Genomic DNA, 15270 nt, shown 5'->3' with positions numbered 1-15270 from the left:
CCTCATCTGATGTTGCTTAACTATATTGTTCTTAATGTAAAAAAAAAAAAACAAGAACTCACACAGATGACACTGCATGAGAAAATAGATGTGTGGTGTGAGAATGTGGGAACAGTGCCAACAGTGAATTTGTGAGAGTTGGCAGTCCCGCATTAATATTAGTATACTTCTTATATACACTATATTGCCATCCCCTTCTAATGTATAAGGCAAGGTTAAAAAATAAATGTAATTCGGTCAGTCTGGAAGAACTTGACTGGTCTGCATTAAGTCAAGTCTTAATCCCAGTTGAACACCTCTGGAGTGACTTTAAATGCAGACCTTAAGCCAAAAACTCTACAGATCTTTAGATCAGAAAATGGCACTTCCAAAACTGTGGCAACAAAAATGGAAACATGATTCATGTATTTAAAAAAATTATGTCCATCTCTTTTGCACCAGTTTTGGAAGTGTCTAAAATGACTGAACCCATATGTAGAAGTCATTGGTGTTTGCTGATGAGTTTTTGGCTCAAGGTCTGCATTTAAAGTCACTCCAGAGGTGTTCAGCTGAGATTAGGACTTTGTCAAGTTCTTCCACACTGACTGAATCAATCATTTTTTGTCTTATACACAGAGGCATTGTCATGTTAGAATAGAAAAGGGTCCTGTCCAAACTCTTGCTATAAAATTAGAAGCACACAATCCCCTTGAATATCATTATATGCTTAAACATTAAGATTTGCACTCATGGAAATTACTAAAGTAGCCAAACCTGTTCATTTGAAGGGGTGTTCCAATACTTTTGGCAATATAGTGTAAAGTATACTGGGAAAATATTCTTAAACTTTACTTGAGATACCTTAAAACTAACTTGGAGTGTACTTCTACTTTTGTAAGAGCACGCATATGTGTGTGTGAGCTTGAATACATGAATTATGAAGACACAAATGTGTATAATGACATGGGCATTACAACGCAAGCATTTACAAGTTTTTAATAAAACTCATTTTCAGGGTTTTGCTATTGTGAACAGTGAGGAATGATGAACGATGATTTATAACGAACAACAGTCTTTAATGAACATCCAAAGGAACACAGGGTAGGCAGGAACACACACTGGAGCACACTTTAAATACTAAACCAACGAGAGAATTGATGAGACACACCTGAATCAATGAACACAATAAAACACGAGGGAAAACTAGATCACTGAGCACACGCGGAGAAAAACAAGACACACAAGACAGTCAATGCATGATATATATTTAGGCCTTGACACTCATGAACAACTGTCTTTTTTTTTTTTTACATTTCTGTTATGGTTATATGTAGGGGTTAAGGGGATACGAACATTTGATTAGCTCCCTGATTAGTCCCTTAAAGGATAAAAATTTTTTTTATTATACTCCTTGACCTGCAGAGTCCCTCAAAACTCGATTTTTGTGCCATTCTTCTTCAACCTGTATATGCTCCCACTGAGCCAAATGAGAATCTACTGTCATTGTTTAATGATTATTTCATGTATGAAATGTGCTATATAAATAAACTGCCTTGTCTAACTCATCTACAGAGGCCCTGTACACCACATATGTGTGTGTATGTTTACGTAGACACTGTGAGTAACAGCGATGAACATTTCCACTTCTTTCTTCACTTCCCTAAACTCCACACCACTGATGACAAAACCCAGACCGAGGTTTTGACCAAGAGATTGGGCAATGATACTTGTTCTCCATTTTTTAAAGGAACTTTATACAGTACATCATACAGTACGTATACTGAAAAATAAACGCCCCTGATAGCACACCCAGATAGCACATGTACATCTGCAAGATGTCTGTTAAAGAGCTCTTGATCTGGAAAGCATCTGCTGTGTACAAACGTCTGGCAGATGTCTGAAAGATGTCAGTTTTACATTCACTTTAATTCATAAACATCTTAAAGACATCTAATAGACGTCTTTTTGACATCTAATAGGAAACGTCCAATAGACGTATTGCAGATGAGCAAACTACGTCTTGCAGATGTCTTGCAAATGTAAATGCAGACGTCAGATAGATGTCTCCGAGATGTACGTGTGCTATCAGGGCATGTAGATCTCGGAGACGTCTATTTAATGTCTGCATTTACATCTGCAATACGTCTATTGGACGTTTCCTATAAGATGTCAGATAGACGTCTATTAGATGTCTTTAAGATGTTTATGAATTAGAATGCATGTAAAACTGGCATCTTACAGACGTCTGCGAGACGTTTTTACATAGCAGATGCTTTCCAGATCAAGAGACCTTTAACAGACATCTTGCAGACGTACATGTGCTATCTGGGACTATATTCAGTCTGACTTAATGAGTTTTTGTTTCACCAGTATTTATTATCTGTGGAACAACAGTGATCTTTCCTCTAAAAAAGGGGTCAGTTGCGAGTTTTTAAATATCTAATCTCTTTATTCTTTATTTCACAGAAACACTTCTGTACCAATCAAGTCTCACACACAACCATTAAATTACATGACAGATGTTTAAGGTCTCAAAAAAAGAACTACCATAAAAATGCATCATTGATACTTACAATGATCTGTATAACATGAAAAGTATGTCTGCTAAGATGGAATTGTCACTAAAATACATTTGAAGTGTTTAAAGTATGATGACACCTGGGGTTTAAGGAGGTTTAAGGCATGTGTGAAGTGTGGATCAGAGGGATTGTGGTGTGTGAGACCGTGCTTTTTAAAATCTCAAAGAATCTGACATTAGTAAGTTCATCCGGATCAATGACTGCAGCTTTAAAAGCACAATCAGTGCCACTGAAGCAGGCTTCTGAATACCATTTTGCTTCATTTGTCCAAGAAAAAAGTTTAAAGGGATCAGAGATTTGATTTCTGGAAAACCCTTGGAAATAGCAATATTCCTTAAGAGGTACTTGAATTAAAAGTGCTTGAATTATTAAAACACAATGTGTTTAAGAAATAAGAGTTTAAATTTGTCAGTAAGCACATATCTTTTCACGCAATTCAAAATACATTCTTTTTTTATTTTTTTGCTTATTTCGGTTAATGTCAGAAAAAAATCAAGCTAAGCAAGTAGTGGTACCGATAGTGTCAAGTACACAAGGCTGAAGATGCAAAAAGAAGAACAGAAGAACCAAATCAATTGAGAAATTTATGCTAAAACTGCTCCAACTGATTCAAACATGTGACTTCAAGCGATTCACTAGCAAAAACCAGATCAATAGCCATTCATTTTCGAATTTTAGCATCACTTGTAATGATCGCTTATAACAATTTTAAAAAGCACATAGTAAATGATGAAACAGAGCTTTTATTAACTCAAAATCAGTTCAACTATTGTGTCAGGCAATGATTCACGATTCATTTGATTTAGATCAGAACAGGTTTGGGAATCATTTTACGAATTGAACGATTCAAATCAAATGATTCACGATACATGATTCGAAGTCCCGATCTAATGATATGCAAAGTTCCAGTCTTTTCTTCCATTTAAGAAAAAAAAAAATAGAAAAAAAGATTGCGAAATTACTCCGAGATCATGATCACAAAAATCCCAAACCCTGCACCAAAGTTCTGATCTAAAGCAATAGATTTGCAAACCCACTCCAAAGAACCGATCTAAATCAAAAAGATATGTGATACGCAATGTTTTGATCCTTTTGACTGTTTAAGGAAAAAAAAAAATAGAAAAAAAGATTCACAAAATCACTTCAAAATCATGATCTGAAACAAAGGTGTGCAAACCTGTACCAAAGTCCAGATCTGCATTGAAAGATTTGCGATCCGTGCTTCAAAGTTCCGAACTAAAAAAAAAAAGATTTGCGAACTCACTCCAAAGTACCGATCTAAATCAAATGATACATGATCCAGAATCTGAAGTTCCGATCTAAAGCAATTGATTTGCGAACCTACTACAAAGAACTGATCATAATCAAAAGATTTCGACTGTTTAAGAAAAAGAAAAAAGATTCATGAAATCACTTCAAAATCATGATCTTGATTTTCTTGACTTCTAATACCCTAAAACCAGACAGTACAGGAAATCAAGAGGTCGCTTATATGTCTAATTTTGATGAAGAACCTATTACTAATGTCTCAGCTATAAATATAATAAATATAAAAGGTGTCATTATAGACACTGGCCCTCAGATGTGCGGTTTCACTTCTCTTTTTCTTTGTAAATTTAGTTTTATCACTTTAGAGACCCTGCAATTTAATTGTTTTTGCAACTGTTTGTACCCAACATCAGTTCTGCAGAATGAACTTTGGACTCTTGATTAGAATTAAAACCACAGAAAATTAAGAATACATGTGATACAGACAATACATATGTGACCCTGGACCACAAAACCAGTCATAAGGTTAAATTTTACAAAACTGAGATATATACATCATATGAAAGCTCAATAAATAAGCTTTCTATTGATGTCTGGTTTGTTAGGATAGGACAATATTTGGCCGAGATACATCTATTTGAAAATCTGGAATCTGAGGGTGCAAAAAAATCAAAATACTGAGAAAATCACCTTTAAAGTTGTCCAAATTAAGTTCTTAACAATGCATATTACTAATCAAAAATTACATTTTGATACATTTACAGTAGGAATTTTACAAAAAATCTTCATGGAACATGATCTTTACTTAATTTCCTAATGATTTTTGACATAAAAGAAAAATCAATAATTTTGACCCATTCAATGTATTTTTGGCTTTTGCTACAAATATACCCCAGCGACTTAAGACTGGTTTTGTGGTCCAGGGTCACATATTGTTCCACGGAAGGACGTTTTTCAGAAAAGATGAATTTATGATCTTAACCTGTAAAATCAGTAAAGAAGTCAAGACTGGGAACATGCACCAAAGTCCAGATCTGAATTGAAAGGTTTGCGATCCGTGCTTTGAAGTTCCAATCTAAGAAAAAAAAAAAAAAAAGATTTGCAAACCCACATAAAAGCACAGATCAAAATCAAATGATTTGTGTCCAGGCTCTGAGGTTTTAAATCAAAATCAAAAGATTTGCAAACCCACTCCGTAGTTCAGAATTTCAATTCTCTCTCTTTTTTTTTTTTTGAATTTGAAATAGAAGACTTTGTTGGATAAGCGAGATCCACATTTGAAGTCCTTGAAAAACAAAAAAGTAGTGCTTGAAAAGTCCTTGAAAGTCATGGAATTTCATTCAGTCTCTGAACGAACCCTGGTGAATGTGTTTATGAGGGTGCCCCATTGCAAATTCACATGCTCATTTTTACACCCAAATCATTAGGCGTGATCTTATTGGTTGTTCTGTAGGTGCGATTGCTTAAAAACACAAATGCTTTTCGTAAACTTTGAAGAAGTGCTCTTTCTTCTCCTCGAGGGCAATGAAGTCTATTGTGTTCATTCTGCTGCTTGTGGCTGTGGGTATGTAGACCTCTCTTACATCAGTTATTCTGGCAGCACTTTATTCTGAGACATTCTACTAACAACACTCTTAAAAATAAAGGTGCTTTAAAAGGTTGTTCACAGCGATGCCATAGAAGAACAATTTTTGGTTCCAGAAAGAACCATTCAGTCAAAGGCTCTTTAAAGAACCATCTCTTTCTTACCTTTTTATGATCTGCAGAATCTTCTTTCGCCACAAAGAACCTTTTGTGTAACAAAAAGATTCTTCAGATGTTAAAGGTTATTCTTAAACTTAAATTTAGACAAAAAAAGGTTCTTCTATGGCATCGTGAAGCACCTTTATCTTTAAGAGTATATAAGTAACTTTGCAACTACGTCAACTAACTCCAATCAAAATGAGTGTTAGTTGACATGAAGTTGCAAACTGTTACTTCCAGTTAGTAGAATGTCTAAAGTGGACTTCAATTATAACCAGTATTCTTCATGACAACTGTTTGATTATACCTACACTCACCTGTATTACAGATAGTCTTTAACATTAATGTTAATGACACCTTTTTTTATATATGTAAAGTTTTCAGCTCAGGTGATAAAATCATTGGAGGTTATGATTGTTTGCCTCACTCCCAGCCCTGGCAAACGTACCTTAGTGATGGCAGCGCATCATGTGGAGGGTCTTTGATAAATGAAAGATGGGTTGTGTCTGCTGCGCACTGCTCATTTTCGTGAGTATACAACCTCACTTTTTTTTTCACTTTATCAGTCTTCCTTTTCTATTTAAGCCTGTTTCCTCCACTGAATAAAAAATAAGGATATTGCAACTTATCCCACAATTCTGATTTTTTTTTTCCTCACAATCGCATGATACAAACTTGCAATTCTGTTTTTTTTTTTTTTTCTGAATTGCATGATATAAACTGCAAGGAAAAAAGTCAAATTAATGAGATAAAAAGTAGCAATTTACTTTTTACCTCTGAATTGTGAGATACTGTATAAACTTGCAATTGCATGAAAAATGCCAGAATTATGAGATAAAAAGTCGCAATTCTGTGAAATAAAGTCAGAAATGCGTGATATAAACGTGCAATTCTGATTTTTTTTCTCTAATTTGTGAGATATACTCGATAAGCTCAGAATTGCAAAAAAAAAGAGTCAGAATTATTAAGATAAAAGAAATAAAAAAATCGCAACTGCAAGTTGTCAGATTTGCATGACAAACTTGCAATTGTGAGTTATAAAGTCAGAATTATGAGATATAAATTGCGAGTTTATATCACAAGTCTGAGAAATGAAGTCAGAATTTTGTGATATAAACTCACAATTCAGAAAAATAGTATCAGAATTGCATATGAACTCGCATTTGTGAGAAAAATGTCAGAATTATGAGATAAAGAGTCGCAATTGTGAGTTAAAAGGTCAGAATTGTGAGATATAAACTCGCAATTCTGAGAAAAAAATTCAGGAATGCAATATAAACTACTGCTAGAAAAAAAAGTCAGAATTGTGAGATATAAAAAGTCTTAATTCTGAGAAATAGTCAGAAATGCATGATATAAACTTTTTTCTCTAATTTGTGAGATATAAACTCGCAATTGAGAGAAAAAAGTCAGAATTATAAAGATAAAAGAGATAAAAAGTTGCTACTGCAAGTTGTCAGAATTGCATGACAAAGTTGCAGTTGTGAGTTATAAAGTCAGGATTGTGAGATATAAATTGCGAGTTTATATCACAAATCTGAGAAAGTCAGAATTTTGTGATATAAACCCGCAACTGCAAGAAAAATTTCAGAATTATGAGATAAATCGCAATTACGAGTTTTAAAGTCAGAATTGTGAGATATAAACTTGCAATTCTGAGAAAAAAATTCAGAAATGCGATATAAACTCACAATTGCGAGAAAAATGTCAGAATTGTAAGATAAAAAGTTGCAATTGCAAGTTATAGTCAGAATTGTGAGATTTAAAAAGTCGCAATTCTGAGAAATAAAGTCAGAAATTCATGATATAAACTCGCAATTGCACGAAAAGAGTCCGATTTTTGAGATAAAAAGTTGCAGCTGCGAGTTAAAACGAGATAAAAACTCACAATTCTGTGAACAGTCTTTTTTTCTTCTCAGAAATGGTCTTTATAACTCACAATTGCGAGTATATACTAACAACTCTGACTTTATTTCTTGCAATTGTGAGTTTATATCTAGCAATTCTGACTTTATAACTTGCAATTGCGACTTTTTATCTCACAGTTCTGAGAAAAAAAGGTCAGAATTCTGAGGTAAACTCACAATCGTGAGAAAAAAAGTCAGAATTGTGAGATAAGTCGCAATTACCTTTTTTATTTTTTATTCAGTGGTAAAAACGATTATTGGTGTTGATTATTAATAGGTTTCCTCTTTCTTTACATGTTTAGTTTAACTGCAGGGTTTCTAAACCAAAGGCTGTCAAAACAGTTCATAATCACGATGAGGGTTAATTAACCACTGGCACCCAGCTCTACTATTGAGAATGATCGTTTTTAAGTGTAATTGTGTTCAGGATTTAAGTGCCACTTTTCTGAATTCAAGAAATAATCAACACACCATTGTCTTGTCTTGACATATGTCTCTCAGGCAAAACCTGTAAGACTATTCACAAACCTAATGCTAGAGCTGAGTTAAATATGAGTTGTTTGTCAAACAGACGTCGTCATCTCCGCATCAAACTGGGAAAGCACAAACTGCGTGTTGGTGAAAGCACAGAGCAGCGGATCAGGGCAGAGAAGATAATTCCTTACCCAACATATAATAATACACCTCATAACAATGATATCATGCTGATCAAGCTGAGAAATCCTGCCATCCTTAATAAGTATGTGAAGCCAATCTCTCTGACAAGGAGCTGCTCTTCTGCAGGAGAGAAGTGCTTGGTTTCCGGATGGGGCAGAACTGCAGGTGAGAGGTCAAAGTCTCTTCATATATCTTTATATTATATATATATATATATAATTTTTTTTTTTTTTTGTGATATATATATATTTTTTTGAGAATTTATTTATTCTAACAATTGCAACTTATTTAAAAAAGTACATATATAAAGCATTTTAAAAAAATTCTAACAATAAAAGAATAATTGCAACTTATATTAAAAAGTACATCTATAAAGTGTTTAAAAAATTTTCATTTTCTAACAATAAAAAATAATTGCAACTTTTATATATATATATTTATATATATATATATATATATTTTTTTTTTACACTAAAAAATAATTGCAAAATATAAAAAAAGAGTATATATATATATATATATATATATAGTATTTAAAAAGTATTTTTCTAATAATAAAAAATTATAACAACTTACATAAAAAGTATATATATGTTTTTAACAAAGTATTTTGTCTAACAATAAAAAATCATTTTAACTTATATAAAAATGTATGTATTTACTTTTTATATATATATAAGTTGCAATTATTTTTTGGTAGAAAAACATTTTTTTTCTCAAAATTCTGACTTTATATCTTGCTATTGTGAAAGCCTGAAAAGTCAAAATCTGTGTGATATGAACTTGGAAATGTGAAAGAAATGTTAGAATTATCAGATAAAAATAGGTAATTAGTGTTTATGTACACTACCGCTCAAAAGTTTGGGATCAGTAAGACTTTTTTTAAAGAAGTCTCTTATGCTCATCAAGGCTGCATTTATTTGATCAAAAATACAGAAAAAAAAATAATATTGCAAAATATTATTACAATATAAAATAATGTTTTTTATTTTAATATAATGAAAAATATAATTTATTTCTGTGATGCAAAGCTGAATTTTCATCAGCTGTTATTCTAGTCTTAAGTGTCACACGATCCTTCAGAAATCATTTTAATATAGTGATTTAGCATTAGAATTATTAACTTTTTTGAAACCTGTGATCCTTTTTTTCAGGATTCTTTGATGAATAACAAACAAAAAACAACTGATTTATTCAAAACATAAATATTTTCTAACAATGTAAATCTTTGCTATCACTTTATTAATTAAACACATCCTTGGTGAATAAAATTATTAATTTCTTTCAAAATAAAAATAAAAAGAATAATTTACTAACCCCAAACTTTTGAACAGTAGTGCATATTGTTAGAAGACATTTATATTTTAAATAACTGCTTTTCTTTTTAACCTTTTATTCAAAGAATCCTGAAAAAAATTACTGCAGGTTCCAAAAAAATATTAAGCAGCACAACTGTTTTCAACACTGATAATAAAATAGCATATTAGAATGATTTCTGAAGAATCATGTGACACTGAAGCCTGGAATAATGCTGAAAATGGCATTTTAATTACAGATATATATTGAAATTTAATGTATATTAACATTTAAATAAATATTGTTTTACATTGTAATATTATTTAACAATATTAAATTTTTTCTGTATTTTTAATCAAATGAACACAGCCTTGATGAGCATACACTCTTAAAAATAAAGGCGCTTTAAAAGGTTCATCACAGCGATGCCATTAAGAACCATTTCTGGTTCCACAAAGAACCATTCAGTCAAAGGTTCTTTAAAGAACCATCTCTTCTTACCTTTTTATAATCTGAAGAACCTTTCACCACAAAGAACCTTCTGTGAAACCGAAAGGTTCTTCAGATGTTAACGGTTCATAATGGAACCATTTAAACAAAAAAGATTCTTCTATGGCATCATGAAGCACCTTAAGTTTTGAGAGTATAAGAAACTTCTTCAAAAACATTAAAAATCTTAGTGATCCCAAACTTTTGAGCAGTAATGCATATATATATATCAAGATGGAAATAAGCTTCGATAAGCATTGCATATGAAGAAGATGAAGTTTTAACACTGTTCATATTCTTTTTCCAGCCGGCTCTGCTTCTGTCCTGCAGTGTTTAGATTTGCCTGTTCTCTCAAAGAGGACGTGTACAGGTGCGTACGGAAGTATAATCACTCCAAACATGTTCTGCGCTGGATTCATGCAGGGAGGGAAAGACTCATGTCAGGTATGTCATCAACTTCCTCATGACATGTGTTATAAATGCACAGATTTGCCCTTTTCATTTGCTGTTTATCTTCTCAGGGAGATTCTGGTGGCCCTGTGGTGTGCAATGGGAAACTCAAAGGTGTTGTTTCGTTTGGAAAAGGCTGTGCTCAACTAGGCTTTCCTGGGGTGTATGTCGAATTGTGCCGCTACACCAGCTGGATCACTTACACCATAGCTACTAACTAACTGTTTGTTCAGCCTGGTTGCTTCTGTAATAAAAATGAAGCATAAAATGTGTATGCTTTCTGTCTTTTCTTCTTGTGAGTCATTCTATACTTAGAGGTACATTTCATGCCAGCCAGAAAGTCATGAAATCAGTTTAGATAAATAAACTAGGTGGTTGAATGATATATCCCTTTAATGTGCTAAATTAATTATGTGGCTTGAGCTTGAGCTCTAATGACTTTTTAAATATGTTCATGAAAATTAACATTTGGTTCAATATTTTCTAATCTGTGTTATGGACAAATGCCGTGTCAAATCAAACATGCGTCAAGTACCACATGTTTTTGAGTCTATTCACCAGGTTTTTTTAAATGATTCATTGAATTTACTATATTTTTTAAAGCTAAGTGTTTGCAATCAATTTATTTCAGCTGTGTTGAAGTAAAACATTTTTTTGAAAGTTAGTCAACAAAATGAGTTTATTTTAATAAATTCTCAAATAAATTGATTGCAACCACTTACCAATTTTTTTTTTTTCAGTGTGTCTGAATGATTTAAAAATATCATTTTGGAGCTTCGAAACGGGCGTTCTGTGGGATGCTATCATAAAGGATGGACCTTTTCTTTAACATAAATATGCTAAATTTAGTGTTATTTACCATCCTTACCCAAGACTTCCATCTCCAGAGATATCTTTTTCTTCTGATGGTTTAGTTCACATTTAAAAGATTTATGACACAAAAACCTCACATAACACATTTGACAAAGTAACACAGTTGACTGGACATATTAGAAGACAAAAAGATTAAGAAATAAATAAATGTCAAGTCTATAATATTATATAGGTTTTAGTCAATCATGAGGAATTTTTAATGCTTTATAACCCTTGACAAATGTGAATATAATGTGTATTTAATATTATGGATACTGAGTTTATAGAAAGTGTGGCTGTGATTAGATCAGTTAAGTTCATCCAATGTGATGCAAATCATGATTTTAGGCAATTCCTATGTCATTTTTTTTATTTTATTTTTTTTTATCAACAACACAGCATAAATTGACACTAAATTGCCAACATTGTCAGTTGATGGGTAACACAGTTGACATTTTGTCTATTTTAGGGCCTTGTGCAAACTGCTGATCTTGGACAAATTAGTACATGACCTTACAAACTTATGTTTTGATATTTTTCTCTACACATTTATAAATATTAAACACGTGACTCAAGTTCACCAGAACATGTTGATAACACAGTTGAGGGTCAATGAATCGACTCTATGTGCAGACAATAATATAGAGCAAATACTGAGGGAGATAAGTTATTTACTTACCACACTGTTTTCAAATTGCATCATGTGATGTTTGGAACAAACCATTGCTGATTTATAGGGGGTTTATAGGAAGTAACACAGTTGACACTGATTTCTCAAAAATAATGAATGATCTAGTGTAGATGCTTGAGCAAAAATTTAAAAAAAAAAAAAAAAACGCCTATTTCATAATTTAAAGATTATTTTGGACAAATATATATACGGAATATATACAGAAACGTATTTTAGAGCTAATCTGAAGAGCAAAACCTTACATTTACCAAATCGGACAGCACAAAAGCAGCAAATTCCAGTTTAGAATATGCCATTTTTGCAGGATAAAAGATGGGTATCTGTTGGACTTTTGTATTACAGTTTTTTTACAGACGCTAGGACACATTTCTCAATACTTAGGTCACTTTTGCAAAACTCTTCACACAATTCTCCTAACTGACTTTCAGCTTGGCAAAGCAGTTCATTTCACATTCAAAATGCACTACAACTACCAAAACACTTTATTCAGGTCTCAAATAAACTCATTCTTCCAGAACACTAGCAAAGGTTGACAGCCAACAAACACACTTTGTCACCCACAAAACAATGAGCTAAAAAACACTAACAACATGTAGCATCACACAGTGTTTTCTTGTGTAAAACAAGGAAACATCTGTTTATAATTGCAATATATATTGTTTATAGCTGCAATATATGTTACTGGAATGAATCAGACATGATGCAGAATTCGTCAATATTTTATGTTGTTTATTTATTTTTATTTTTTTGTACTAAGTAATTCCAAAATACAAGAATTTGTAAACACACCATCAACTGATACAGATAAAAAAGTAATGCTAATCTACTGCATTTTTAGATTTGAAATATGTTTCAATAAAATATTGCTGTTGAATTTTGCTGTCTTATTCAGTTTTGCATTATGTTATTGTTTTGAACATAAGTTTAACAGTTTTGAAAACAGTATGTAAGCACGTGTAAAATGTCCTGTACGTACAAAGATTTTTGTCAGTTGTTGTGTCTGAGTGAGAAAAGAATTCATGAAATTTGAGAGATGTAGTCATTGAATGCATTTTGTGCCAAAACAATGATAATTGATCCACAGTTTAGCCCACATAGACTTCTGTTGTGCTCACTGTGTGAAGAGTTTTGCAAAAGTGACCTAAGTATTGAGAAATGTGTCCTAGCGTCTGTAAAAAACTGTAAATGAATTAGAAATGTCCCCTGATTTAAAAAAAAAATATCATTGCTTGAAGTCAAAAGTTAGTAAAAATGATAATTGAGTCCATGGATATGACATTAACTCCTAATTATAGAATGACTCTTATATGTGGACAGAATGTCTCAAAGGTTGCTCATGTGCAATATCACAATATCTCTAGAGAGCTGACAACAGGGCCATCTGCTGGCTTCTGAAATGTACAGCAGCCATAAAGCCTGCAAATGTAATGCATGTTTCATCAACTGAATATGTTTCTAAACTAAGAAACGTTTTCTTTTTTTCTTCACTGTAAAAATGTTGGTTTTTTACAGAGATACTAGATGATGAAGCATGGAAACTTCTTAGAATGTTCTGGCTGTGAACAATCACTCTTCCAGGAAAATAAAAAGAACCTTCATTCAAAATTATCCAGCTCAAAAACTTTTATACATTGTTTATGGAATGCTTTTCTGAAACATTTAAATTTTTAAATATTTCCTTACGAAAAAAAAGTTTATTCAAGTGTGCTATTAGTATACGTCTTTCAAACTAAAATACATTGAAAGTATTCTTTCAGTCTAATTTGATGTACTTCTCAGAAGAAAGTCACATTTAAGTATACTTGACATACTTAGAAAATGTCTAAATATATTTGAGCTCTACTTACCAAGTGTTTTTTTTTAAGAATGCATGAAGCTACAAAATGTTTTTGTTTACAAGCAGATACCCTGTTAATATGTTGATACTTGAGTCTGACAAAAGAACATCTTGTGGGTTGAATTCCACCAGAAAACAGCAGATGGAGACAATGAGCAGATCAAGAAAAGTTGGATGCCAGAATGTTGATTTGAGAGGTTTTCAACAGATACCTCTAATGACCTGCACTCTTCAAAATAAAGGTCCTTTTTGTCTAAATGCTTCCATAAAGAACCTTTAACATCTGAAGAACCTTTCTGTTGTACAAAAGGTTCTTCATGATATAAAAAAGAGATGGTTCTGAATGGTTCAAAATTGGCTCTTCTATGGCATAGCTGTGAAGAACCTTTTAAAGCACCTTTTTTTAAAGAGTGTAAACCGAAATGACACCAGGAAAATCCTTGACACTTCTCCTTTTCTTTCTCTTTAAATCTGTGCAGTCTGTAGCAGGTCAGATGTGTGACCAATATGCATGACTCTTTATCTTTATGACTCAAAACATTTTGCATGACTATCTACACTCTTAAAAATAAAGGTGCTTTAAAAGGTTCTTCGCAGCGATGCCATAGAAGAACCATTTTTGGTTGCACAAAGAACCATTCGGTCCACCAGTCAGTCAACTAATAGTTATGACATTCCTTACCCAGTTGATTGATTACATTGATCATTGCAAACATTTTTCGTATTACAAGTTTTCTAAAATGTTCTGTTTAAATATGCAAATGAGCCATTATTTAAGGAAATATGTGCAAATCTGCATACATTTCCAGAACAAAAATCTAAACACTGGATGAAGTCAGTTTCAAAATTCTTGTTTAATTTTTTTTTACATATTAGAGTCAAAGGTTTTTACAGAGCGGATTTTGGGTATCTCATTTTGTCAAAACAGACAGGAAACACTATATTTTTTTTTAGCATTTTTTTGATTGATTAAAAATATTGTATAAAATCAAGCAATTTATATATGAACAAATCCCTCTGTAAACACATTCAGAATAAAGACAGGAATACAAATGCATGTAAAAATGAGGTTTTCTTTCCACTAGTCTAAAAAAACACTTTATGAAAAACCAAAAAGCCCAAAATCTTAAGGTCCATGAAAAAAACACAGTATTTTTGCCTGCAGTGTCTCCCCTTTAAGAACATCTCTTCTTGAGTTTTTATAATCTGAAGAACTTCTTTCGCCACAAAGAACCTTTTGTGAAACATAAAGGTTCTTCAGATGTTAAAGGTTCTTTATAAAATCATTTAGACAAAAAGGTTGTTCTATGTCATCGTGAAGCACCTTTATTTTTTAGAGTGTACTGTTCAGACTTTTAATTCTGCTGTGCTCATAGTTTTGCTTTAATGTCAGTGTAAAAAATGTGTCTTAATTCTCTTACTCAATCAGAAAAGGCCAAAGTTAAGATCTAAATATCTATCTGAAGACCACATATGTATTTTGCACTGCTGTTTCACTGATGAACTACTGGACCTTAAGCT

At 32.4% G+C, this 15270-nt stretch overlaps 1 protein-coding gene across 1 annotated transcript; it reads left to right on the top strand.

Moving 5' to 3' along the window:
* The first annotated feature begins 5333 nt into the window (after positions 1–5333).
* LOC141346091 (cationic trypsin-3) lies at positions 5334–10590 on the top strand. Its single transcript, XM_073851005.1, has 5 exons — positions 5334–5391; positions 5948–6098; positions 8049–8299; positions 10227–10363; positions 10441–10590. Exons 1-5 carry the CDS (start codon positions 5352–5354, stop codon positions 10588–10590), a joined length of 729 nt encoding a protein of 242 aa, XP_073707106.1. The 5' UTR covers positions 5334–5351.
* The last annotated feature ends 4680 nt before the right edge of the window (positions 10591–15270 follow it).

Source organism: Garra rufa, chromosome 11 (genome assembly GCF_049309525.1).
Source record: "Garra rufa chromosome 11, GarRuf1.0, whole genome shotgun sequence".
NCBI lineage: Eukaryota > Metazoa > Chordata > Actinopteri > Cypriniformes > Cyprinidae > Garra > Garra rufa.
This window is presented reverse-complemented; position numbering and strand designations above follow the sequence as displayed.

Coding starts and splice junctions, on each gene's coding strand:
- LOC141346091 (XM_073851005.1), top strand. CDS start 5,352: ATGAAGTCTATTGTGTTCATTCTGCTGCTTGTGGCTGTGG. Junction 6,099..8,048: donor GCTGCGCACTGCTCATTTTC/GTGAGTATACAA, acceptor TTTGTCAAACAG/ACGTCGTCATCTCCGCATCA. Junction 10,364..10,440: donor GAGGGAAAGACTCATGTCAG/GTATGTCATCAA, acceptor TTATCTTCTCAG/GGAGATTCTGGTGGCCCTGT.